Genomic DNA, 27,707 nt, shown 5'->3' with positions numbered 1-27,707 from the left:
AGAATTTCATATCCAGCCAAACTAAGCTCCATAAGTGATGGAGAAATAAAATCCTTATGGACAAGAAATTGCTGAGAGATTTTGTCACTACCAGACCTGCCCTAAAGAGCTCCTGAAGGAAGGAGGCACTAAACACAGAAGGAAAAAACCAGTACCAGCCACTGGAAAAGAGAACCAAATGGTAAAGACCAATGACACAATGAAGAAATTACGCCAACAAAAGGGCAAAACAACCAACCAGAAATAAAATGGCAGGATCAAATTCACACATAACAATATTAACATTAAATGTAAATGGACTAAATGCCCCAATCAAAAGATACAGACTGGCAAATTGCATAAAAAGCCAAGAACCATCGTTGTGCTGTATTCAGGAGACCCATCTCAAGTGCAAAGACACACATATACTCAAAATAAAGAGATGGAAGATTTAGCAAGGAAATGGAGAGCAACAAAAAGCAGGAGTGGCAAAACTAGTCTCTGATAAAACAGACTTTAAACCAACAAAAATCAAAAGAGACAAAGAAGGGCATTACATAATGGTAAAAGGATCAGTACAACAAGAAGAGCTAACTATTCTAAATATATACGCACCCAATACAGGAGCACCCAGATACATGAATCAAGTCCTTAATGACCTACAAAGAGACTTAAGCTCCTGCACAATAATAGTGGGAGACTTTAACACTCCACTGTCAATATTAGACAGATCAAGGAGACGGAAAATCAACAAGTAAGTATATCCAGGACCTGACTGCAGATCTGGACCAAGCAAACTTAATAGATGTTTACAGAACTCTCTATCCCAAATCCACAGAATATACATTCTTCTCTGCACCACGTCACAATTACTCTAAAATTGACTACATAATTGGAAGTAAATCACTCCTCAGCAAATGCAAAAGAATGAAAATCATAACAAACAGTCTCTCAGACCACAGTGCAATCAAATTAGAACTCAGAATTAAGAAACTAACTCAAAACTGCACAACTTCATGGAAAATGAACAACTGGCTCTGGAATGTCAACTGGATAAAAAATGAAATGAAGGCAGAAACAAAGATGTTCTTTGAAATCAATGAGAATGAAGACACAACATACGAGAATCTCTGGGAAACACATAAAGTAGTGTCTAGAGGGCAATTTATAGCAATAAATGTCCACCAGAGAAGCAAGGAAAGGTCTAAAATTGATACACTATCATCAAAATTGGAAGAGTTAGAAGAGCAAAATTTAAAAAAAAAAAACTCAAAAGCTAGCAGAAGACAGGAAATAACTAAGATCAGAGCAGAACTGAAGGAGATAGAGCACAAAAAACCCTTCAAAAAAAATCAACAAATCCAGGAAGTGGTTTTTTGAAAAGATCAACAAAATAGATAGACTGCTAGCCAGACTAATAAAAGAGAGAATGAAATAGAAGCAATAAAAAATGATAAAGGGGATATCACCACTGATTCCACAGAAATACAAACTACCATTAGAGATTACTACAAACAACTCCAGGCACACCAATCAATAAATCTGGAAGAAATGGATAAATTCCTGGACACTTTCACTCTTCCAAGACTAAACCAGGAAGAAGTTGAAACCCTGAATAGACCAATAACAAGGGCTGAAATTGAGGCAGCAATTAATAGCCTACCAACTAAAAAAAGCCCAGGTCCAGATGGGTTTACAGCCGAATTCTACCAGATATACAAAGTGGAGCTGGTACCATTCCTTCTGAAACTTTTCCAAACAATACAAAAAGAGGGAATCCTCCCCAACTCATTTTATGAGACCAACATCATCCTAATTCCAAAACTGGGCAGTGATGCAACAAGAAAAGAAAATTTCAGGCCAATATCCATGATGAACATCGACACAAAATTTTTCAATAAAACACTGGCAAACAGAATGCAACAGCACATCAAAAAGCTTATTCATCATGATCAAGTAGGCTTCATCCCAGGGATTCAAAGCTGGCTCAACACAGGCAAGTCTATAAACGTAATCCACCACATAAACAGAACCAAAGACAAAAGCCACATGATTATCTCAATAGATGCAGAGAAGGCCTTCAACAAAATTCAACAGCCCTTTATGCTAAAAATCCTCAATAAACTAGGTATCGATGGAACATATCACAAAAAAATAAAAGCTATTTATGACAAACCCACAGCCAGTATCATACTGAATGGGCAAAAACTGGAGCATTCCCTTTGAAATCTGGCACAAGACAAGGATGCCCTCTCTCACCACTCCTATTCAATATAGTATTGGAAGTTCTAGCCAGAGCAATTGGGCAAGGAAAAGAAATAAAGGGTATTCAATTAGGAAAAGAGGAAGCCAAATTGTCTTTATTTGCAGATGACATGATTGTATATTTAGAAGACCCCATCGTCTCAGCCGAAAATCTCCTGAAACTGATAAGCAACTTCAGCAAAGTCTCAGGATACAAAATCAATGTGCAGAAATCACAAGCATTTCTATACACCAATAACAGACAGAGAGCCAAATCAGAAGTGAACTTCCACTCATGATTGCTACAAAGAGAACAAAATATCTAGGAAAACAACTAACAAAGGATGCAAAGGACATCTCCAAGGAGAACTACAAACCACTGCTCAATGAAATAAGAGAGGACACAAACAGAGAGGAAAACATTCCATGCTCATGGTTGGTAAGAATCAACATCTTGAAAATGGCCATACTGCCCAAAGTAATTTATAGATTCAACATTATCCCCATCAAGCAACCAATGACCTTCTTCACAGAACTGGAAAAAACCACTTCAAACTTCATATGGAACTAAAAGAGAGCCTGCATAGCCAAAACAATCCTAACCAAAAAGAACAAAGCTGGAGGCATCATGCTGTCTGACTTCAAACTATACTACAAGCCACAGTAATCAAAACAACATGGTACTGGTACCAAAACAGAGACATAGACCAATGGAACAGAACAGAGGCCTCAGAAGCAACACCACACATCGACAATCATCTGATCTTTGACAAACCTGAGAAAAACAAGCAATTTTTATTTTATTAAGAGGATTTTAATATTAATAAAATTTTATTTTATTAAAAGTATTTAAAAAGAAATTTTAATTTTATTAAAAGGAGTCCATGTTTAATAAACGGTGTTGGGAAAACTGGCTAGCAATGTGCAATGTGCAGAAAGCAGAAACTGGACCCCTTCCTGACACTTTACACTAAAATTAACTCCAGATGGATTAAAGATCTAAACATAAGACCTAACACCATAAAAACCCTAAAAGAAAACTTAGTCAAAACCATTCAGGACATAGGTGTAGGCAAGGACTTCATGACTAAAACACCAAAAGCAATGGCAACAAAAGCCAACATAGACAAATGGGATCTAATTAAACTCCAGAGCTCCTGTACAGCAAAAGAAACAATCATTAGAGCAAACCGACAACCAACGGAATGGGAAAAAATTTTTGCAATCTACCCATCTGACAAAGGGCTAATATCCAGAATTTACAAAGAACTAAAACAGATTTACAAGAAACAAACGAACTCATTCAAAAGTAGGCAAAGGATATGAACAGACACTTTTCAAAAGAAGACATATATGAAGCCAACAAACATATGAAAAAATGCTCATCATCACTGGTCATTAGAGAAATGCAAATCAAAACCACATTGAGATACCATCTCACAACAGTTAGAATGGCGGTCATTAAAAAATCTGGAGACAACAGATGCTGGAGAGGATGTGGAGAAATAGGAATGCATTTACACTGTTGGTGGGAGTGTAAATTAGTTCAACCATTGTGGAAGACAGTGTGGTGTTTCCTCAAGGACCTAGAAACAGAAACACCATTTGACCTAGCAGTCCCATTACTGAGTATATACCCAAAGAATTATAAACTGTTCTATTATAAAGACACATGCACATGTATGTTCATTGCAGCACTGTTGTACCTATGCAACAATCCTGCATGATCTGCACATGTACCCCAGAATCTAAAGTACAATTAAAAAAAAAAAAAAGAACAACCATTTCCTTTGCAGGAACATGGATGCAGGTGGAGGCCACTGCCCTTGGCAAACTAACTCAGGAAAGGAAACCAAATAACCACGTTACCAGAAGTGGGAGTTAAATGATAAGAACACATGGAAACAAACAGGGAAACCACAGACACTTGAGAGTGGAGGGTGGGAGGAAGAAGACGATCAGATAAAAATAACTATTGGGTTGGTACTAGGCTTACCTGGTACCTGGGTGACAAAATAATCTGTACAACAAACCACTGTGACACAAGTTTACCTATATAACAAATCAGCACATGTACCCCTGAACCTAAAATAAAAGTGAAAAAAAAAGTGGGCAGAAGTTATGACCAATTTATCCACAGAAGAGGAAATTCAAATGGCCTTAAATATATGCAAAGATGCTCACCCTCACCCCTAATAGACAAAAAAGTAAAGCAACTTGGCAAATTAAAAATTTTAGCATGCACTGCTGGTTAAAGCATGGGGAAACAGTCCTCTTATACTGTTTAAAGAGGTGTGTAAGGCCGGGTGCGGTGGCTCACGTCTGTAATCCCAGCACTTTGGGAGGCCGAGGCAGGAGGATCACCTAAGGTCAGGAGTTCAAGACCTGCCTGGCCAAAACGATGAAACCCATCTCTACTACAAATACAAAAATTAGCCAGGCATGATAACACTGTAATCCCAGCTACTATGGAGACTGAAGCAGGAGAATCACTTGAACCCAGGAGGTGTAAGTTGCAGTGAGCCAATATCACGCCATTGCACTCCAAACTGGGTGTCACAGACAGACTCTGACTCAAAAAAAAAAAAAAAAAAAAAAAAAAAGTGTGTAAATTGGCACAAGCTCTCTGGAAGGCAATTTGGAAACATGTATCAAATCATACAAATAATATTCTCAGTAACCTTGAAATTCCTTTCCTAGGTATATAGCACATATGAATACATTTGAACCTGTAAATTTGAATATACAAAATTACGTATATTCAAGGATATTCAGTATATTATTGCTTACAGTCCAAAATAGTGGCAACGAAATATCCATTCATAGGGGAGTGATTAAATATATGAAACATATATAAAACATATATACGAAATGGTTTCACATATTATAAAATATATAAAGCCATTAAAAAGAATGTGGCAGCTCTATATGTTACAGAAGTGGATATATACATATTTATTTATAATAATTTGTGACTTTGTGTGTGTGCATTTCTGGAAGGATAAATGAGAAATTGATCCAAATGTTTTTTTTCTCCAGGGGAGGCAATGAGATAGGCATACAAGTGAAGAAACAATCCTTAATTTTCACTGTGCATCCTTTTGTACTTTTGAATTTTGAATTAAGCACACATATTATTTATTCAAAAATAAATACAAATGTATTTCAAGACACTGGGCTCGTGGACATCCCAGTGACAGAAGGTTCAATCACCTGAATCAGTATGAGAATGTATATATATATTAATCTCTCTGTTCTTAAAAATATACTGATATTCAGTGCATCTATTCATTAGCTGAAGTTTGAATATGCTGCTGCTTGTTCCTTCTACTCTTAAAGGCAGTCAATAAAATAGATATCTTTATCTAAAATAGACAAAGGGGTGTTGTGTATGTGTGTGTGTGGACTCCAAGTCTATTGTCCTATTTTAGATACATGTTTCAATTTAAAATAATCTAAAACAAGACATTCCAAGTCAAAAAAGTCTAAAACCAGAGTGTATTATGTACGTTATGTATGATGGGTTTGATTTCAAAGATGGGTACAAAACAAAAGGCTTTATCACATATTATACACCTGAAGCCTATGCTTATTTGTAGATTTTTTTCATCAGTTTAAATTTTCTTCAGAATATAGCCTCCCACTCCCCATCTCTGCTAATTGCCATACACTATAAAATAGTTGTCTGTTTTATAGATTGGAAACCCTGCACGGAGACAGAGCTTGCCAAGGACCCTTAGGAATATATGTAATATTGGAAGTTCACATTGTCTTCTAGCCTGAATGTGAATATGCACATAACTCATCTGGATATTTTGCTAAAACAAAGATTCTGATTCAGTAGGTCTGGAGGTAAGTGTGAGATTCTGTACTTCTAAAAAACTCCCAGGTAATGCCAGTGTTGCAGGTCCACAGACTACACTTCGAGTAGCAAGACCAAAGTCAAAGACCATACAGTTTCATGTTTAGGCTTGGTATAGCCTAATCTGAATGCTCTCTAATCGTGTGTCTTCCCAGTTAACAGATAAATGTAATGACTCAGTTGCAAGTGTTGGTAATACCACTTAATTAAGCAGAGAAAGTCTCTTTTTCTGTATCTTCTGATTTCTACGATGATGAATTTTTCTCAATAATTGGAGCCTCTTTTGCCACACTTTGCTACTTAATGATTAACAGCAGTTGTTCCACTTTTCTCAGTCAAGAGGAAATAATCAAAAGCATTGAGAAAGAGAAAACGAGAGAGAGAGAGAGAGAGAGAGAGGGAGAGAAAGAGAGAAAGAGAGAGAAGGAAGAAAGAGAGAGAAAAGAAGGTTGTGGGGATGGTCTTTTTAATTCCTCCACTTCACTATGAAGCAGCAGCGTCTTGGGTAAGTCTGCATGTTCTCCAGACTCAAACCCTCCCTTTAGTGAGAAGTTCTGATGCTTATCGGGCACCTTGGGTGGAGAACAAGAACTTATCAGGCATGTTTACCTTTAGCAGTAATAACAGTGATAGGTGGATTTCCCATCTGCCTTATGCTTTAGTCTTACTTCTCAAGGGATTCAGAATTTAGGGTAGGGGGAAGAGGGGTGTTATCAACTGAATCCTTTCAAATCCCCTATGCCACCTAGACAACCATCTAAGACAGTAATGACACGTTTGAAAAGGTCGTAAGTTCAGACTCTTGCCTCTTCCCTAACACATCCCAGGGCTACTTTCTAGCTTCATCTCATCCTTTGAGCAATGCTGTCCTATCCAAAACTCAGCCCAAAGCCCAGACCTAAATCTGATTCTTTCACTAGGTCTCTTGGAGGTTCCTCATCTGTACACTCCTACTCCTAAATGAAAAAAAAGAAAGACATCACTTATCCCCTTTTCCCTCTTTGATATGCCTTGTATTGGGCAAAATCTAATTTTACTTTATCCATTATCTCTGCCAAGAGGCACGATCTTCAAATCCTGCTGTTCCCATTTTACCTTCCCAGTGGCTATCTTCCTATTCAGAAGGAAGCCAGAACTTAAAAGACCTTGTTAGATCTTAATAAGGTTTCCAAATTTCTCTGCCTTTGTTTCTTACCTTCTCCTGGATCCCTTCGTCATCACCAGCAAAATACAAAATAGGGACATTAAGCTCAGAGGCAGCTACCCATTGAAGGACGGCTTGGAGTTGCTTGTTCTGAACTGTATCTATCAGGTTGTGATTGCTGACAATCACCTTGGGTGGTGCACACCCTTCAGGGGACTGTCCTGACAAACCTCTCAGTTCGTTATGGATAGCTTGATAGGCATTCTGCAGAAGAGCTTCTGCTGTCCCTGTGCCCTTGACTGGCAAACACTCATATAAACTATCTGGGAAGGCTGACGTTAGCCTGCTGGCATCTCCAGACTTGTCATCTTCCAGCTCTGTCAAAGAAGTATCACAGGACTTGGCAATGATGAGACACAGCTTCATCACTGAGTCCATCAGATGTTCTACCATCTGCCCATTCATGTTGCCATCTAGCTGGTTGATAACCATCTTGGTCAGCCCAGAAAAGGCACCAGGGGTCTCATCATCTTCACATGGTTTGGGGGGTGAAGAGGTTAAAGGTCTTTCACACAAGTTTATATCTTCCTTAACTTGTTGTTCTGGCACCTTGGGTTCAGAGCAATGGCCACGCTTGAAAATGGTCTCACTAAGTAGGTTCCGGATGAAATTGAAGAAAACACTCATTAGGTCCTTCTTTTCTGCTTGTTCTTGGTCATCAACATTGTGAGCAGTCTTCAGGCAGGATTCATCAGGAACTACAGAAGATTTGTTGGCAGGAAAGTTGGGGGTTCCAGCAGCTTCAAGGAAGCTCTGTGCATCCCTTCTTCCTCCCTGGGCCAGATGATATTGAATCAGAAGTAGGGCAGATATTATCAGGTCCTTGGCCCAGGAGTCTGAATTAAACATAAAATTCTCAGGTTTCTCTGGGGGACATGGAGGAGGGCTGAGGTTGCAAATATCTTCAGGGTACTCAAAGGAAATGTCTGGTGCAGGCTTACACTGTGCGTCGGGAGCTTCAAAGGCTGCATGCTGGAAACCTGGAGATTTACATTCTTTCTGATTTTGATGCCACAAAGTCAGCCCCTCTTTGATAATGTGTTCACCCAGAGTTTCGGCGCAAGTCTTCTCCTTCTCTGATTTGGCTTCAGAATACATTTTTTCTCTCAATTTAGCTTCAGATCTCATGGCAAAGTTCACATTTCGTTTTTTAGGATCACCCATTCCTTTCATGGAAAGGAAGGAATAACTCTCAGCCTTGTCTTTGGCTTTCCTGATATGCTCAGAGACTTTCTCCGCAAACATCACATTGTACAGCTTCCCTAGCATGGCATCCATGATATCTGAGGCCTTTTGGCTTCCATGAGAGAAGACAGTTCTTTTTACAGCCGAGACAAAGTCTGTGTTGGTCATGAGGGTCCCTGTGACATTGTGGAGGTTCCTCATGAAGGAGTCGATGAGATCTGAGACCACCTCTTTTGCATGCTTAAGCAGAACCTTCTTCAACAGGACGGTGGCGATGGTTGTGTCTTTCACTTGGATCTTCAGTGTCTTCATGATGGAGACCATCATATCAGATACCACACTGTTAGCATAGGTCATGATCCCTTCACTAACTGAAGCTGTAAAGTCATCAGCCCTTTCCCGCCCTCGAAACATCTTTCTCTCCCAAGGAAAGAACCTTCCACCCTCTTGGGCATAATCCGCATTACGAGATTCAAACACTTCCTTATAGAAGAAAGACTTCTTAGAATCAGGCTTGTCCTCTGGACCTGGTCTTTCCTGGGTGTTCTCCTTCATCTTCAAAGTGGACTTGTATTTCAAATGTGGGGGCTTTTGTGATGATTCTGATGCTCTGTCTCCAGAGCCGGGAGCCTTGTCTGCGGCAGCATTCCTGGCACATGCAGAGACGGTCTCATTCACCAGCTCTGATGCTACCTTACTGAGACTTTTGGTGGGGATGGGTTCATTCCCTATGTACAATGACTGATGGACACATTTGTTTTCAGAGCCATCGATTGTCTCATTGATCTCTTTGCGGGCCATGGCTATGACTAGATTCGTGAGGCGGTTAGCATAGAAGGAAACTTCATCTACTGAACTCTCATTGCCAAGCTGGGCCCTGGGGCCCTGGAAAGGATTCTCTTTGTGAGTGATCTCCAAATGCAATCTCCCTGGAGGGCCCTTGGTGGTGGTGTTGTAATAGTCTACAGAGAAACCTTTGTGTGGGTCTCCTGAGTTGGACATTTCCCCGCCAAACGTTGATTCTCCGGGCTTGAACCTAACATCTTGGAACTCTGCTGTACTTTTCTCCAGGTCTCTGCGGAGCCAGCTGAGCACTCTGACAGGATCCGTGGAGGTGTCCTTGAAAATAGACAAGCATTCATCTGACTATAACAAAGTAAAGACATGGGATATTCAAGACAACCTCAAAGTTCAGTTACAAAAGTCGTCAGCCCTCTCAAGCCTGCTCCATCTTGGCAATAAAAGTAACTATTTATCGAGTACTCACTGTGTATCAAGCATTGTTCCAAGTATTTTAAGACTATTATCTATCTCATTTACTTATTCTCATGATAAGCCTGAGGTTTAACTCTCTTATTATCCTCATTTTACGGAGGAGGAAATTGAAGAACTGAGAGGTTAAGTTTATGACTTATTTGAAATAATATAGCTAACCATTGATGGAGCAGAAATTTCAGTCCTGGCAGTCTGACTCCACAGCCTGTGCTCTCAGCTAGTACATTATATTGCTTCTAATGACATATATCTTTAAGATCTGACAGTCTGCTAAGGATAATGGCCTCCAGCTTCATCCATGTCCCTGGAAAGGACATGATATCATTCTTTCTTATGACTGCATAGTATTCCATGGTGTATATGTACCACATTTTCTTTATCCAATCTATCATTGATGGGCATTTAGGTTGATTTATGAACAGAAAACCAAATATCACATGTTCTTACTTAAAAGTGGGAGATAAATAATGAGAACCCATGAACACATAGAGGGGAACAACACACACTGGGGCCTTTTGGAGAGTGGAAGTAGGCAAAAGGGAGAGGACAAGGAAAAGTGACTAATGGGTACTAGGCTTAATACCTGGATGATTAAATAATCTGGACAACAATCCCCAGTAACACAAGTTTACCTATGTAACAAACCTGCACATGTACCCCTGAACTTAAAATAAAGTGGAAAAAAAGATCTGATAGTCACCAGCTACATAGAAGAGTTAGCATTTGAACTGAATCAGATTTTTTCTTATTTTAATATTGTTATTTTCTATGATTTACCTATTTTTATTTAGATCGTATTATAAGTATAGTTTCCAAAAAATGAGAAAATTCAGGGAAAATGGTGCATAATTAATCACTTGGCCAGGCTGCACAAACACTATCTAGATATGTTAAATGGCTTCCAATGGACTGATATCATTTAAGTTAACTTTCTGATCTATAATTCAGTAGTTAATATGTATGGGCAATTTATTAGTTTTGTGTGAATACAGCTTCTTTGATGGTCAGTAGCTGCAGTAAGCACATGGACATATTTATATGTTTATAAATTGTACAATCTGCATATGGGAAAAACTCTTAAATATAGGATATAATATTATATATGAAAGTGTCTTATTTATTATCAAATGCAAAGGATCGCTGTAATTATCGGAGTTCATATGTCTATCTGGGAATGACCACAAATATTGCCCATCTTTAAAGAACAATTTGGTATTTTTATTACCAAGTGTCAAATAGTTACTAGTTATTATTTGTGAAGTACTCATAAGGTTTGCCAGGCACTGTGCTAAATGTTTTACATGCGCTATTTTGTTTAATCCTCATGTTCACCTGGTGAGATAGGTTTTACTCTTCCAGTTTCACAGGTAAGAAAGCAGAGGTTTAGAGAAGTAAATAGTTTGCCAGGGATCTCACAGCTAGTCCATGGTGGGGTTTCATATGCAAATCCAATTCTGACTCTAAAATCTGGGCTCTCCACTCTTACAATATCCTGCTGTGTTTTGATTACTTGGAAAGAAAAGAAAAGCTAGTTGTGCTAGTTGTCTGCAGAACTGGTTTAAGTGGCTTGTTCCCATGTGGAGTTAAGGGCCATTGTGCTTGGTTCAAAATCCTCCCAAATGGTTCTTCTAATAATAGCTATATATGGTGTATTTTGTGCTTTAGTGGAAAACTACACATCATCTATAGCAGGCGTCCCCAAACTTTTTACACAGGGGGCCAGTTCACTGTCCCTCAGACCGTTGGAGGGCCGCCACATACTGTGCTCCTCTCACTGACCACCAATGAAAGAGGTGCCCCTTTCTGAAGTGTGGCGGGGGGCCGGATAAATGGCCTCAGGGGGCCGCACTGGGAGACGCCTGATCTATAGCATACCCCTCCACATTATCTGATTCTCCTTCTCTTGGAGCTATTTTACAACTCTGTTAACTGTAGATAACTGACAGCAATGCAATATAATTCTTGTCTAGACACTGATAACGGGAGGGTCGACTGACTGCCTCTCCCACTGTAGAGAAGGTCAGCTCTGCCTTCATGGGCACATTCACTTCAGTATTTCCAAGCTACATGTGTCTTTTGAACCTCATCTATTCCTTGTTAATGAGTTAAATAGAATCTTTAACACACGTTCATTTTTATATATGTATGAGAGTCATTATTTTACCCTTCTTTGAAAATTATCTTTTAATGGTTTTGGAAGTCTTCCACCAAGATGCCCAATAGATCCACCTAATGGAGATAAATGTCCTCATGAGACAAGTGCACCAGGTGTGTCTTTTCTCAGCCCTCAGAGTGGCAATAGAAGTTTGCAGACATTCTGTTTTTCTAGTTTTTTTTTTTTTTTTTGAGATGGAGTCTTGCTCTTGTTGCCCAGGCTGGAGTGCAATGGCACAACCTTGGCTCACTGCAACCTCCGCCTCCTGGGTTCAAGTGATTCTCCTGCCTCAGGCTCCTGAGTAGCTGGGATTACAGGGGTGCACCACCATGCCCAGCTAATTTTTGTATTTTTAATAGAGACCGGGTCTCGCCATGTTGGTCAAGCTGTTCTCGAACTCCTGACCTCGTGATTCACCTGCATCATCCTTCCAAAGCGCCGGGATTAAAAGCGTGAGCCACCATGCCTGGCCTGTTTTTCTAGTTTTAATTTTCCACTCCACTGATTTTCATTTTGGTTTTCACTTTGGTTTGTTTATCGTCAATTGGTGGCAATGATGATTGGGAATTTGATTTTATTGTCTGACCATTGGTAATTCCTTTTATGGATTAATGATTTATAGAGATCTATCTTCTGCCGGATGTGAAGCAACAGAAAATTTGTTTTGACAGTATTTTTTTGTCTATCTTAAGCTCAAATAAATTAAGGTGTTTGTGCTCACTTGGAAGGAGAAGAGCTCTCTGATATTTGGACAGGTGAGTTTTATGTTTCTGGTTGATTTTTGACACAAAGTTTGGCCGAAGGTTTACAATTGAAGCCATAAACTGTCTATCAGTGACTGCATCACTACACGTCTGTAATTCAGAAAATGGTAGGTGTAAGCAGCAATGTCTTCCTCCAGATAGTATCAATACATAATATTACAAAGTCTCCTAAATTAAAGGATGTTTGTTTGGATCAGAGCGTGCACATGCATACACACGCAAACAAACACACACTTAGGTAAATTCAATATTTTTGATATCCCTAGAAAATAAGGAAATTAAGCTTCTAATATTTAAAATATTCAAAGGGAATGCTAAAAGAAAAGAAAGAAAAGGAAAAAAAGGTGTTTTTATGCAACCTAACTCAGAAACATTTTAGAAACCCAAATTGACATAAATTAGGTAAATCTTTGGCAAACAGTACTAGTTTAATAATTTTGATTTAATAAAAACAGTTATATCTTTTCTTACTTATCAATGTTAAGTATAATACAATAGTATGCTTTTATTTTACTTTGATATGCTTTTCATAAACTTACACAGGTTATACAGATCAAAAAAATCCAGCATTACTTCTACTTAATGTTTAAGGATTATGAAAAATGTAAATTTGTGTTTAACCAAGTTCAATAATCATTCTGACATCTTTATTTCAACAGCTATTATGTTTTATATGTCAGCCTAATGATAAGTTTCCAACATCTTTGTATAACTTAAAATACTGGAGTGGTATTACATTGAGGTAATGCATGTTTACTGGATATGTAGATCATTTCTAAATAAGATGGAGCACAGAGACATTGATGGCTAAGCATAAAGTTTATATGCTTTTGCTTATTATTTTTATCACTTATAGAGAGGCTGTATCTTTAAGTCTGTTAATGAGTGTGTTCATCTTCTCCACTTAGAGAGGTGGTATAAAGGGTGTTTGTGGCTGTAGCAAGTCTCCTTCAGGTGTATTCATGAGTTCTACTCATCTGAATTTCAGCTGGTGTGTGACGTTCTCTATTATATACCCCTCACCCCTAGTTGTTTGTGTTTGTGTGTATGTGTGTGTGTGTGTGTGAGAAACAGAAAGAATAGAAAGTACTTTGGTTAACAGTTATGATTAGTATTAGTGGTTGAGACTGTAATTAGGAACAATAGTTTTGGAGAAGTCTAACTGTATACCTGCTTGCTTTCTTAGGGACTGCAGGTGAAACCTGGTAAAGAGAGTTTCTTAGGCTTGACTTCCTAATCTCAGCACAGTAAACAAAAGAGGCCTTTAAAAGTTCAATCTGAGATTCCTTAGGAAGACTTCTGATAAAGCAAACTTAAGAAAGCCTATCCAGTTGCTGCACCTATGTAAACAATCAGGCCAAATCTGATGAGACTAGCCTCATTTTGTGTTCAAGAATAGTCTTACTTTGAGATTATTTTAATTTTTATCAAATTGGGGGAGACTACAGGGAAAAAATTGTGCTTAAATAGAAAACTAAACATTGTCTATAGCCTATGGACTAAGCATTGTCTTCAATCTTCCACATGATCTGATTCTTAGTTTGTGAGAGCTGTTTTACAATTCTGCAAGCTGTAGATAATTGATAGCAATGCAAAATAACTCTTGGCTACAGATGTGAAAATTCTATCTAGTGGAAATTTGGTTGATTTCTCTTCCCCACTGGGAAGCAGGCCAGTTTTGCTTTTATTTGCACATTTATTTAAATATTCCTGATATATAAGTGTATCTTTTAAAAATTCTCCTTTGAATTGGTCGTAATACCTACCAATTTCCTCACCTGTGAAGTAGATACAATCTTTCGTATATATTTATTTTTCTACTTGTATCAAAGTGATACTTTTACTTCTCTTTTTGGAAAATGATAATGCATTACTACCTAGTCATTTACAAATAAACATAATAACCTGCAAATAGGTGTGTTTCTGTAATAGGGCTGTAACCGTCCAGGAAAGCCTTATTACAGTGCAGCTGTGCAGTTTACTCTTTTACCCTTTTTAATAATAATAATAATAATAATAATAATAATAAACCAAACCAGTTGGGTGTTGTGGCTCACAGCTGCAGTCCCATCATTTTGGGAGGCGGAATTGGGCAGATCGCTTGAGCTCAGGAGTTTGAGACCAGCCTGGGCAACATAGCAAAACCCTGTCTCTACAAAAATGTATTTTTAAAGATAAATAACATCAAAATTAAAAATAAAAATAAAAAACCAAACCTACAGCATAGCACAGAGTTTTACAATGGAGTCCACAGAACTGTGTTAAGTTGCTGTGTTTACAGGTTTTTAATGTCTGTGTATTTTTAAATCTCAAATGTGTATACCCTATGTCTATTATTCCACTCTATCCACAAGGATTCTGCAAAAGGGATTGATCAAACCATAGTGACTGAAAGACTAAGTAACCACATTTCCTGTCTTTTCTTTTCTTTTTTTTTTTTTTTGAGACGGAGTTTCGCTCTTGTTACCCAGGCTGGAGTGCAATGGCACGATCTTGGCTCACCGCAACCTCCGCCTCCTGGGTTCAAGCAATTCTCCTGCCTCAGCCTCCCGAGTAGCTGGGATTACAGGCATGCGCCACCATGCCCAGCTAATTTTTTGTATTTTTAGTAGAGACGGGGTTTCACCATGTTGACTAGGATGGTCTCAATCTCTTGACCTCGTGATCCACCCGCCTCGGCCTCCCAAAGTGCTGGGATTACAGGCTTGAGCCACCACGCCCGGCCCCACATGTCCTTTCTTATCAATGCAGTCTATAACCAAACATCCATCTCTTCAAACCCCCTTGCCCTCTTGCAGCCTTTCCTCTTCTTACACAATAGTATTCTGAGCAATTGGGGAAGAAAGATGCCCAATTATCTCAGTGTTTCTGAAGCCTGGGGCAAATTTTCATGTCCAGGAAGGAGAATATAAAAAGGGTTAATGGGTTTCATTTTCTCTGCTCACCACCTTTTCCTTCGGTAGCTTAGTTTTAAGTCAGCTAAATAACTCCCTGTCCTATTTCTCTTCTCCACCTTTGTCTCAAACATACCTTATAAAATTTTCTCTGACCATCTCCCATTTTGAGATGACCCATTCTTTAAACACCTATAGCAATTATGGTCTAGAAAATACATGTGACGAATAATCATGAACTGCTTTTCATTAGTCCAACAGTTATTCAGAGCTTTCAAGTGACCTTTCTTTTTTTTTTTTTTGCTTTTTATACCACTTTATTCCAACACGAGGAGCACCTCAATATAAAACTAAGCGCTGGTGAACCATTTTCTTAATTCTGCATTATTGTAAAGGTACAAGTTCTCCTAGCAGACCAACACGTAAATAGCTTAAATCATCTCTGACACATGGTAGCTCTTACATAATGAAAATACCTAAAATAATTAGTATAATATACTGAACTGATCAAAATAATTGAATGTTGGAAAACAAGGCTGCAAGACTGTTGCCATGCTTTGTATCACAAATTCTGGGTACATCGTTTGTTAAGGTTCCAGCCACAGAGAAACAACTGAAGCCCCTTCCTGTCAGATGGGGGAGAGAAATAATTAGCTGTTTTAGTATTAGTAATATGTAGTCTCCATATATATATATATTACTTTTCTGTAATATTTAGGAGTTGCTTAAAAGTATACCAACTCTTAAATATTACAGAAAAGTAATACGTATATGGAGACTACAATGCAGTATCCTGCTGTACAGCTAAAGATTGAATTTAAAATAATCAAGTTTAAATATACATCATTGTTGGTGCATTGACTACATTGCGTCAAAAGTGAATGAAAGTCTCCTCCCTGCACTAAACAACAAAACCTATGTAGTGGCCAGCAGTGATTAATTAGAAATCACAGATACCTGGTGTATTTCATTTTTGTTAAATGATTCACATGTTTGAAAGGAACACTATCCATTAAGATGCATTTACTAGTTCTCAAATTCCTAAAACAAGATGGGGTTACATTTGATTTTTTTTTACCCCATTAAAAAAAAAAAAAAACAGAACTGGCTATAATTTAGATGCCATTAATGCTCTTTCCACCCTCCACCTTGTATATGTGGGATTATTTTCTTGTGGTTAATTTATCAAAATGTGAAATGTACATTTTAAATACAGATACCAGGAGAAATGAACATTTGCCTGAATACTACGGCTAAGCATAAATAACATTAGAATATCCTTCTGAAAAAAGAATGTTTTTGAAAAGCCCAAATTAGTCAATTCTAATTTTTTTTTCACAGTTGACTACTGTACCAGTGTGGAGAAGTGGGCTGATTAACTGTGTGGGTCCAGTCAGTCATTTATCTATATTCCTAGTGATGAGAAATTAGGGGGAATAATGAAATAACTGTACACATAGTTCTCATTTTTCCCAACTGCTGAAACATTAGTGACAGGGACCCATGCATGATACTAAAAATTAAGTTTAAAACACTTAAAATAATACTGTATTAGAAACTTGACCCTATTATCACAAGTCTCTTCTTTTGGAAGTCATACTGGGCTGGATAAATGCTCCAATTCCATCATTATTAACAGTTAAGAAGCAGAAGACTATTCTGTCTAGTTCAAACTGGAGGTTTAGTTACTGCAACACTGACTCCCACTTGGTTGTGTGAGTTCAGTAAGGTTTACTCCTCTTCCTCTGGCAGAATTTGCTCCTGGATTTTGTGGGTCCTTCTTTGGCAATTTTTAGCTATTGCCACGAATATCTCATTAATGTTTTGCATTCATTAATGTTTTGGCTGCTTTCTCCATGAATAATAAACTATTGTCATCTGCATAGGACTGTGTTTCCTGGAAATCTACTACTCTTTCCTTTGCTAGGTCAGCCTAGTTTCCTGATAAAACTACTACAATGTTAGAACTTGCTTGCCTCTGAAGTTCTTTAACCCAATTTTTTGCTCTTGCAGAGGACTCCTCATTTGTGTTACCATGTACAAGTACGGCTGCTGGTGTCCTCTGTAGTACATCGGTGCTAGGCTACGGTATTGTTCTTGACCAGCTATATCCCATCTTTCAGACTATACTGTAGTGTCATCAAGACACACAGTTTGGGTTAGAAAAGCAGCTGAATCTGTAAAACCACTTTAACGTACCCAAAACGTCTATTTTCTGGCTAAGAACCATCACTCTTAGATCTCTTCATTTTCTCTTCATTCCCATCACCAGCACTAGTGGTTGGTTTTCTTTTCCGGCCCATATTTCACAAAGAAACAGCTTCTATCACTTGGAGAGTTACCTCAGTGGTACTCTCTTAAAATTCATGAAATTGGCCTTTCACAAAATGAAGCACTAGGCTTGATTGCCAACAGCAGGCTCTCAGAAGCACTAGTTGGAAATGGCATCTTTTATTTCCAGTATTTGGCAATTTTTGTTGCACCTCAATTAGCCATGTCTAAATTTGAAATAAGACCCTAATTTCAGACTCTTCAATGAACTTCCCGAATTCAAGGGGTCAATTTTCTTCTTTCCAGAGGTAAAGAAACCTGAGACGCGGAGCCGAAGCTTCCTGGCAGCAAGGCCGAGGCATGGCCCGTGGGACTACAGTGTGTCTCGAGAGTGTGTGTGTGGCAGCGGTGGTGGAGGCCACGGCGTCTGCTCTTCACGCCGTTCCCCTGGCTGACGTGTGTATTTTCATGTGTGGATTTTCCCAAATGAATGATAAGGTTCAGTAATTGTTATGTTCTTTTTTGTATCCCTCACATTGTTTCTCATTTAGTGAAAAACCACTAAATTCATTTGATTTAGCATTGAAACTGATCTGCCCTTTGTTTCTCCAAATGAAAGGACAGAAAAAGATTCAGTAGAAGCAGTTTTGGCTGGTCCTTTATAGTAATTCAATATTTATTATCTTTGTGTCTTAATGTCTCATGCAGATTTGTTAGTGTTTTCTCTTTAAGGGTATATATAGATTGACCAGATTTGGATAATTAGAAGAAGATGGGTCATTTGCATTTGATTAAATGCAAATAAATGTTGATTAAGTGTTATTATTATTATTTTTTTTTAATTTTGAGATAGGATCTCACTGTTGCCCAGGTTGGAGCGCAGTGGCATGATCATAGCTCACTGCGACCTCAAAGTCCTGGGCTCAAGTGATTTTTCCACCTCAGACTCTCAAGTTGCTGGGACTACAGGTGTGTGCCACCACATGTGGCCATTTTTTTTTTTTTTTTTTTTTTTAAGTAGAGACAGAGTTTCGCCATGTTGCCCAGGCTGTCTCCAACTCCTGGGCTCAAGCAATTCTCCTGCCTTGGCCTCCCAAAGCGTTGGGATTACAGGTGTGAGCCACTGTGCCTGGCCTGATATATGTTGTAATAGTCTATTAATAATAGTGATTCCATTAGATTATGAGATCCTTAAAAGGAGAGAATTCTAATTTATGTCTCTGACTCTAACACTCAGGACAGTGTCTGTGCCAGTCATTGATTTACTATCTCCCACTCCAAATTCACCCTTCTTTGCCTTTCTTTGTGACACCAGAGCTGAAGTCTAAACATTTCTCCTTTGCAGTTGGTTTTGTCAATAGAGGGTCTGGGCAGACACTGCATGGTCAGAGCAGGAGGAAAGGGCTTCCCTCTGGCAAGTTTTCTGTGGCAGCCACATTCTTTCCACAGAGATGGGAAGCAGCTTTGGTTGAGGGAGGGGAGCTCTTATATTTACTTAGTTTCTTCCTTGTTTATGCAATCTCAGCCTGGTGGTAGTAGCTGCTTTCTGCATTTGTTATTTCTGGAATTCCTAGAGTCCTCTTTTATGCTTTTTAGTAGTTAACTACCTTTTATTACTAAATAATTTTTAAATATTAAGTTACTCGTAGGTTTTTATCTTCTGACTAGACTCTGACTGATACATTGCCTGATATTAAGTATTTAATAAATGTTTGTTGAATAGTAAACACAGAATGACAATGTGGCTTAGATAAGAGTTTATAAATCTGAAGACTTTAAGGCATCCTACATTTTAGAAAATATTTTCTATAAGCCTTGGAGACATTTATCTCCAATTCTTCTCTGTTGGAAAATTAAAATTTTACAGCTATAATATACACATGACATATATATTTACATGACAAATATACATGACACATATATTTACATATACATTATATATACATACATGATATATGTTATACAGCTTATATGTACATATATATTTCATTAATTATAGCATATTAAATACAATATGATGGGAATTTTTTTTCCACAAAACTATAAATGGCAATGTTTTGTTCTATAGGGGCTCATTTCCTATCCACCTCAAGAATCTCACCGTGAAAAATAAGAGGTTGGTGGTATGGTGGAGAGAATAAGGCTACTGTTAATGACAGCCCCATATTCTTAACCTAGTGTTTATCAAGAAGATGACCCTTACCATTTTCCTGTCCTGGGCTTGGCTGTCTCCAGGAGAATAGACATCAACTTTGCATACTCCATTTTGACTTTGTAACCAGTCAACCTTATCTGACATCTGGAAGAAGGAAAAAAAAATAAGAAAGAATCATCAAAAGGGCAGATTATATAAAAGTAAGAAGAAACATGGTGATCACGGCTAAGGCATGAGAAATATGAACAATGCCTTCAATAGAGACCTTCCCCAACAGCCACTTTAGACCCACTCCATTCCGGATATCTTCATCCTCAGCTCTCAATGGAAGGAAGACTTCTGAAACATATTTGTACCTCTAAGGAAGAAGCTAGTGCCTGGTATCTGCTACAGGTGCTTAACATATCTCTGTTAAATGAATGAACCTAGCAGCCACGTCCCACCCCTTTGTGTCCTTGCTTGATGACCCTCCCCCTGCACCCACTGGATTTTCAGTAGACACTCAAAACTCAATGTGACCAAAATAGAATTAATTTACTGCTCCCTTGTTTGCGGTTCTTGCCCTACCAACTTAGCTTTTAAGTAAAAGATGTTTTATTTTTAATTAATTTCTAAAGCTGTAACTTAAGCATACTAGCAGTAAGTCTGGTGTCTCTCTTACTAAAGACCAAACCCTCCTCATTAGCCAAGGATCCTGGGGGAATTCTCAGCCTCTATGGTTCAGTGGAATTTCTGAATATCAGTCAGGACAAAAGAGATGTCATCTGTGCCATCCAAAGGGCCTGTGTCCATGGATGCAGTGATTTCCTTGCTGAAGTGAATTTGTTCACAGCCTTCCCAATACTTTGTTCGATTCCCTAATCTCGGTAATAGCACCACCATTTACCTGGTCTTCTAAGCCAGAAAACTGAGATTCATTTTAATTGTCTTATTCCACCCCAAGCTACCCTCTTGCTACTATTTCTCTCTTTTTACATTTGCAGTCATTTTTTTTAAAAAAGAATTGCTTATACCTGCTGCTTTCATTGATTGATCATAGTACCTATTCTATGTACTCCTTACTTGGCAGTCTTTGAAAACATGGCCAACTATCATAATGACTTAGAGTTATCCACTGATCATCTAAAATTATGAGAGTCTTGCCCTGTTTTTCTATGCCAGACTTCCATTCCCAGGCTTTCACATTGAAGTTTCCCCTCTTATATTAAAAACTCTGCTCAGCTTATCCCTCCTTCCCTCTTCATCCCCTAGGCTCAGTTACCATTAAAAAATTTAAAAACAAAAAAATTCTGCTCAGACCTATACTTCTCAATTATCAAGGTAGAATAGCTACACCATTTCTCCTCCCCAATACCTCAAACGTCTTTATGAAACAGAATTATCTCTGTATTTTAATTCCAACAAAATACTGGTTTAAAATACTGTTGTAATCAAGCCCAACAGCTTATCCTAATTTTTTACAGTACAACTGTGTTTTATGAAGAATTGCTTGAAATAAGTCAGCAAAATTAAGGCATGAACATCTGGTTAACTGGAAATACTTGTTTTAATTGACTTTGGACTGTGCTGAGGATAGACATCCTCCCTCAAAATAAAACCAGCACAGATCAATGAAAGATTAAATACATGATTGAAACTTATATAAGTGGATATGTCATTTTTGTTATACAGGATGTTTCAGATAATCATTACAAAGAAAATACAGGATCTTTTAAGAGCTACGTATTCTTTGCTCTCACAATAATTTGCACCTGTTTTCACACAGAAATCACTACCTCAGATTACTGAGCTAAGGAACCAGGTTATTTTAATCTTCCAGGTACCCAAATACAATGGATTCCTTAGGTAAACAATGGGTACTCCACTCTAATTAGACATGAGAATCACCAAGAGAACTGTGTATAGATACTGAATCCAGGTTACCATCCCCCTGAAAATCTTATTTCAATGGTTTTTGGTTGGGGACACTTAGGCATTCTTAAAATTCTTAAATGCTCCCTGAGTGATTCTAATATACATCAAGAATTGAGAATTTCTAGACCAGGGCTTATCTGGACAGACTCTGTGAGAAACACTGGCTAGGTCCAGAAAGATAATTATTTACCCATTTCTTTCAGATTTTCTAACTTTCTTTTATTTTGTAAGTCAAAGTCCCACCCTGTTGCCCACGTTGGACTGCACTGGTGCAATCTCAGCTCACAGTAACATTTGCTTCCCAAGTGGCTCACCACAACCTCCGCCTCCCAAAGGAATATCGAATTCCTTTAGCTATTCCAGCACTGCTAACATCCTGGAAGCTGTGAAATTTTCCCATGGCCAATAGAAGGGTTGGATTAAAATGTTCCTCAAAAATGTCAATGTGATAATTACTTGCCTCAGCCTCCCAAGTAGCTGGGACTACACCAGGCACACCACACTTGGCTAATTTTTGTATTTTTAGTAGGGATAGGGTTTCACCATGCCAGCCAGGCTAGTCTTGAACTCCTGACCTCAAGTGATCTACCTGCCTTGGCCTCCCAAAGTGCTGGGATTGCAGGTGTGGGCCACCCTGCCCAGCCCCATTTCTAATTTTTTTTGGTATCTTATTTTAATGTTTTGTTACCTTAACAAGGAAGTTGTTAATGTCTATGAGGTTAAACCCTGTAACGTCCTCTGCATAAACATATATACATATAAATATGTTTAGGCTTGCATCACTACTACATATACTTACATATAAATATTCTTATGCTTGCATCATTACTATAAAGAAAATAATGAATGGTATTATGATTTGGCCAAAGAATTGGAAGACTTGGAAGCAGGCTGTCCTAGATTATTGATGTACCAGTGAGAGCCAGAAACACAATCTCTTAATCTTCATTTTACATTTCATCCAAATGAGTTACTTCTAACAGAAAAGCGTGACAAAATCAATAGGATACATTTCCTTATTTAAGCTATATACAATTATAATGCTGAAAATTGCGCACAAAAAGTATGGAAATTTTGTGATCACTTACTCTTACTAAGGATAGGTTCTGAGATATGAGGAAAACTCTTGATTAATTTATTGATGTTGTCAGCATCCCTCAGTTTATCCCCCCTCCTGCCATGTAATATAAGGAACCTGCAATGGAAAGACATAGATAAAAATGACAAGTTTTACAGATGAAACTTATTGCTCTTATTACCAAATAATGATTTTGACCTATTTATTATTTTCCACATGCTCATTTAAGTAATGAGCTCAAAATGACATTCAAATTTCAGGACTGTACATTTTATTCTTGGTGCATTCTAGCAGTTCCCAGATGATAAAAACGCTTCCACTTTTGGACCAATTATTTCTTAAATGACTATTGTTATTCCTCACTTTCAAATCATTGGTATACAGTCTTTTTAAACAATGAAGACACTAAAAATTTTCAGCTTAATTTTAAACTTGCTTGAATAAGAAGTTGGAAGAAAAACAGCTGGAATGAATAAGCACCCTAAATTTATGGAACTCAAAACACTTTGCAAGCATCTTTGAGGACTATAAATACACACTCTCAAGTTATAAGGGGGAATTCATAGGTATCTTTCAGATTAATTAACTTCCTTGTTCTAATTCTACCAATACATTTCAGTGGAAGACATTAGAGCACTGTACTTTCTTGTCGAATATCCACCTAGCACCCCAGAAATGGTTCTCTAAATTTACCCTTACTTTTTAGCCCAGGTCAAGCAAGGGCTACCCTATCCATGAAATATTTTCTAGATACCTAGTAAATGTGATTGCTCCCTCATTGACGTTTCTATCATATCTTGTTTCAACATGTACATTCTATCTTGTATTTTAATTGCTCCCCTATATTTCATCTTCTTTACTGGGTGACTTCATAAGGGGAGAGGCATTTTCCTCTTCATCTTGGTATCCCTCACAGTAGCTACTATCTTAAAATTGGAGCGTGATAATTATCTGCTAGAAGAATGAATATGCACAATCTGCCCATTTTCAGATAGCTCATTTTTTCTTTTGGATTGGAGAATCCAAGAACAAAAAAGAGATGGCTTGCTCAAATGTACTATGGTGGTAATTCATATATTCAAGACTTCTTGAAGCTCAACTCCTTTGAGAGATATGTTCACCCCAGAGACTTAGTCATGATTTACTAACAGACCTTCCTATTCCACTAGTACAAATAAATCAACATCTCAAAAGTGCTTTTGTATTTTTTTCACAGAAAGAGAACCTACTAGTCAAATATGTTCAGCAAACACTTCACTTACTTATGTTCTAATGTTTTTTATTCTATTTTCTAGGTCCTATGTGTGTGTTTATCTGCATTGTGAAGCTTGTTTTGGACTTTTTAAACTTCCTAATTGTCTTTATAGATGATAGCATCTATAAAGAGGTACTTTAATACTTATTAATGGTAACGACATTCAGATTTCTAAATCAATGTTTCTCATAACGAAGTGGAAAAAAAGGAAGAGCTAAAGAGTTTAACGAAGTCAGTGAATGGATTCATAAATTATTATAAGTTCAAAAACTGGTAAATAACTTCCTGGAGTTTAAAAAAATGATATTTTGTATTATCTGTTAAATTAATGATAAATGGACCATAGAAGCCATGTTTTCTCACACTCTCATCTTATAGATTAGGATATTGAGGCTCAGAAAGGAAATGCTAGAATCAGTGTATATATATTTCTTTAGATATTCCAGCCCTGCTAACATTCCGGCAGCAGTGAAATTTTCCCATGGGCTGAGGAGATCTTGTCCAATCTGTAAAAAGATCACAATGTCAGCAGCAAAGATGGTAGGTTTGACTTTAATGCTGCTGGAGAGGTTTATTTATTTCCAGAGGTAGGATTAGAATTATCTGAGCAGGCTGGGCACAGTGGCTCACACCTGTAATTCTGGTACTTTGGGAGGCTGAGTTGGGCAGATTACTTAAGGTCAGGAGTTCGAGATCAGCCTACGCAACATGGCAAGACCCCATCTCTATTAAAAATACAAAAAATGGCTGGGCACGGTGGCTCACACCTGTAATCCCAGCACTTTGGGAGGCCGAGGCAGGCGGATCATGAGGTCAAGAGATCGAGATCATCCTGGCCAACATGGTGAAACCCCATCTCTACTAAAAATACAAAAAAATTAGTTGGGTGTGGTGGTGCGCACCTGTAGTCCCAGCTACTAGGGAGGCTGAGGGAGGAGAATTGCTTGAACCCAGGAGGCGGAGGTTGCAGTGAGCTGAGGTCGCGCCACTGCACTCCAGCCTGGCGCCTGGTGACAGAGTGAGACTCTGTCTCAAAAAAAAAAAACAAAAAAAACACCCCACAAAATTAGCTAGGTGACATGGTGTATGCCTGTAATCCCAGCTAATTGGGAGTTTAAGGCAGAAAAATCACTCGAACCCAGGAGGTGGAAGTTGCAGTGAGCCAAGATTGCACCACTGCACTCCAGCCTGTGCAACAGAATAAGACTCCATCTCAAAAAAAAAAAAAAAAAAAAAAAATTGGATTGACAGAAGAACAAGGGTGGGTTGAACATAAAACGTTGCCTATCACTTGTCACTGAATTATCCCTTCCAACCACAGAGGATCAGAAAATGGGCTGTTCTAGCAGTCCTGTAAGATTTCCTACCTCTGTAGCACTTGAATAGTGAACCACAGAAGACTCCAGAATATACTTTTCAAGTCAATGAAGACGCTGGGATGTTCTTGCTCAGCTCAAGATCTTGTTTCCTTCTGTGGCCTTACATGCGCCTCCCCTTTGCTGGGACTGGAGAGTGACATCAGAATCACAATTGGTGATATCACTGTTTCTATAGCAACAGTGGTGAGGCTGCCAGAAAATAAGTAGTCAAAAAGACAAAGAGGAGGGGTGAAGATATGCTCCAAGGCGCTGTTTGGTTTGGAAGGACTGGGCTTTATGCTGATTAATTCTCTTTTTAATGCAGTGGTCTCCAAACTTTTTCACACCAGGGACCAGTTTTATGGAAGACAATTTTTCCACGGATGGGAGCGGGGTGGGAGAATGGTTTCTGGATGATTCAAGCACATTACATTTGTTGTGTGCTTTATTTCTATCATTATGCCATGATGTAGAATCTGTGGGAGCTCTGATTTCCTGCAACTAGATGGTCTCATCTGGGGGTGATGGGAGACAGTGACAGATCCTCAGGCACTAGATTCTCATAAGGAGTGCACGACCTGCACTTTCACAATAGGGTTCAAGCTCCTACAACAATCTAGTGGCAGAAGGTGGAGCTCAGCTTTGCTCACCTGCCCACCACTCACCTGCTCCGTGGCCAGGTTCCGAGTGGACCACCAGTCCATGGCCTAGGGTTTGGGGACCCCTGCTTTAGAGTGTTTAATATAGGCAGGAGAAATACAGGAGAGGGACATTTTGCCAACGGATTCCACTTAAAACAGCAGAGTAACTATTATGTATTAACAAATCTAGAGCACCATAGGGGAGAATCAGAAATAAAAGAACTGAGGGTCTAAATTTTATGCAAATCCCATGGAATCACTTTATTTTGTCAAATCCAACCAGGACTCTTCTTATTTATAAGCATCTTATTTATAAGCCTTTTGTAATATATATATACGTATATATATATACGTATATATATACATATATATATACGTATATATATATAGGATATTTTGCCTAAACTATCTCTGGGTTATAATTTGTCTTAGGTGCTCAGAGATACAATGAACTAATTTATCTTTTGCAATGCCTGACCTGAGAAGCTGTAGTAGGAAAAATCAGACCATGAGGCAATTGGTTAGCTACTCTTTCTTTGCTTGGGGTGGAGTGGGATGGGGGTGGTCTTTATTACCACATTCTCTGTCGAAATGTTACCTCAGCTATTCTGTAATTAATAATGAAACACAGGACTAATATGTAGTTTCCATAAAGCAAAAAGAACTTCCAAGCAAGGCCACAAGATAATCATGAAAACCACAAGAGATTCAAAAGTGACTGGTTTATCACAGGCTTCCTTCAAAAAGGTTATTTATTGCCGGGTGCAGTGGCTCATGTCTGTAATTCCAGTACTTTGAGAAGCAGAAGCAGGAGGATCGGTAGAGGTCAGGAGTTCAAGACCAGCCTGGCCAACATGGCAAAATCTTGTCTCCACGAAAAATACAAAAAATTAGCCAGGCATGGTGGTACATGCTTGTAATCCCAGCTACTTGGGAGACTGGGGCAGGAGAATCGCTTGAACCCAGGTGGTGGAAGTTGCAGTGAGCAGAGATCAGACCATTGCACTCTAGCCTGGGTGACAGAGTGAGACTTTTTTAAAAAAAAGTTATTTATCCATTGATGATCTTTTATATTAGGTCTCAAAAGAGCTCTTGTATTCTTTTCACATAAAGTACACCTACTAATCAAATACATTGGTTAATATATCTCATTTTCTTTCTTTTTCTTTTTTTTTTTGAAATGGAGTCTCAACTCTTGTCGCCCAGGCTGGAGTACAGTGGCAAGATCTTGGCTCACTGCAACCTCCATCTCCCAGGTTCAAGTGATTCTCGTGCCTCAGCCTCCCAAGTAGCTGAGATTACAGGTACCCGCCACCACACCCAGCTAATTTTTGTATTTTCAGTAGAGGCCGGGTTTCATCACATTGGTCAGGCTGGTCTCAAACTCCTGACCTCAAGTGATCCACCTGCCTCAGCCTCTCAAAGTGCTGGGATTACAGGCATGAACCACTGTGCCCAGCCTCTTCATCTTTA

General features: G+C 38.5%; 1 protein-coding gene and 1 pseudogene across 5 annotated transcripts in view; both read right to left on the bottom strand.

Annotated features, from left to right (window-relative positions):
- The window catches only part of AKAP3 (A-kinase anchoring protein 3), a 37,034-nt gene that overhangs the window by 7,295 nt on the left and 2,032 nt on the right, over window positions 1-27,707 (bottom strand). For 4 of the 5 annotated variants that reach the window (XM_074406681.1, XM_074406682.1, XM_074406683.1 and 1 more), the window contains exons 2-4: window positions 22,991-23,097; window positions 20,037-20,132; window positions 7,281-9,593 (exon numbers count right to left, since the gene is read on the bottom strand). In XM_074406681.1, the coding sequence (XP_074262782.1) occupies window positions 7,281-9,593; window positions 20,037-20,132 (2,409 nt within the window). In that variant the 5' untranslated portion in view covers window positions 22,991-23,097. Of the gene's footprint in view, window positions 1-7,280; window positions 9,594-20,036; window positions 20,133-22,990; window positions 23,098-25,602; window positions 25,804-27,707 lie in introns of all 5 variants that reach the window. The other variant, XM_074406680.1, reaches the window with a different exon arrangement.
- On the bottom strand, window positions 15,851-17,865 carry LOC104652122 (ras-related protein Rab-5A-like; annotated as a pseudogene).

The sequence above is a fragment of the Saimiri boliviensis genome, chromosome 9 (genome assembly GCF_048565385.1).
Source record: "Saimiri boliviensis isolate mSaiBol1 chromosome 9, mSaiBol1.pri, whole genome shotgun sequence".
Lineage (NCBI taxonomy): Eukaryota > Metazoa > Chordata > Mammalia > Primates > Cebidae > Saimiri > Saimiri boliviensis.
The sequence above is the reverse complement of the archived record's forward strand: the minus strand, read 5'-3'. Positions and strand labels throughout refer to the sequence as shown.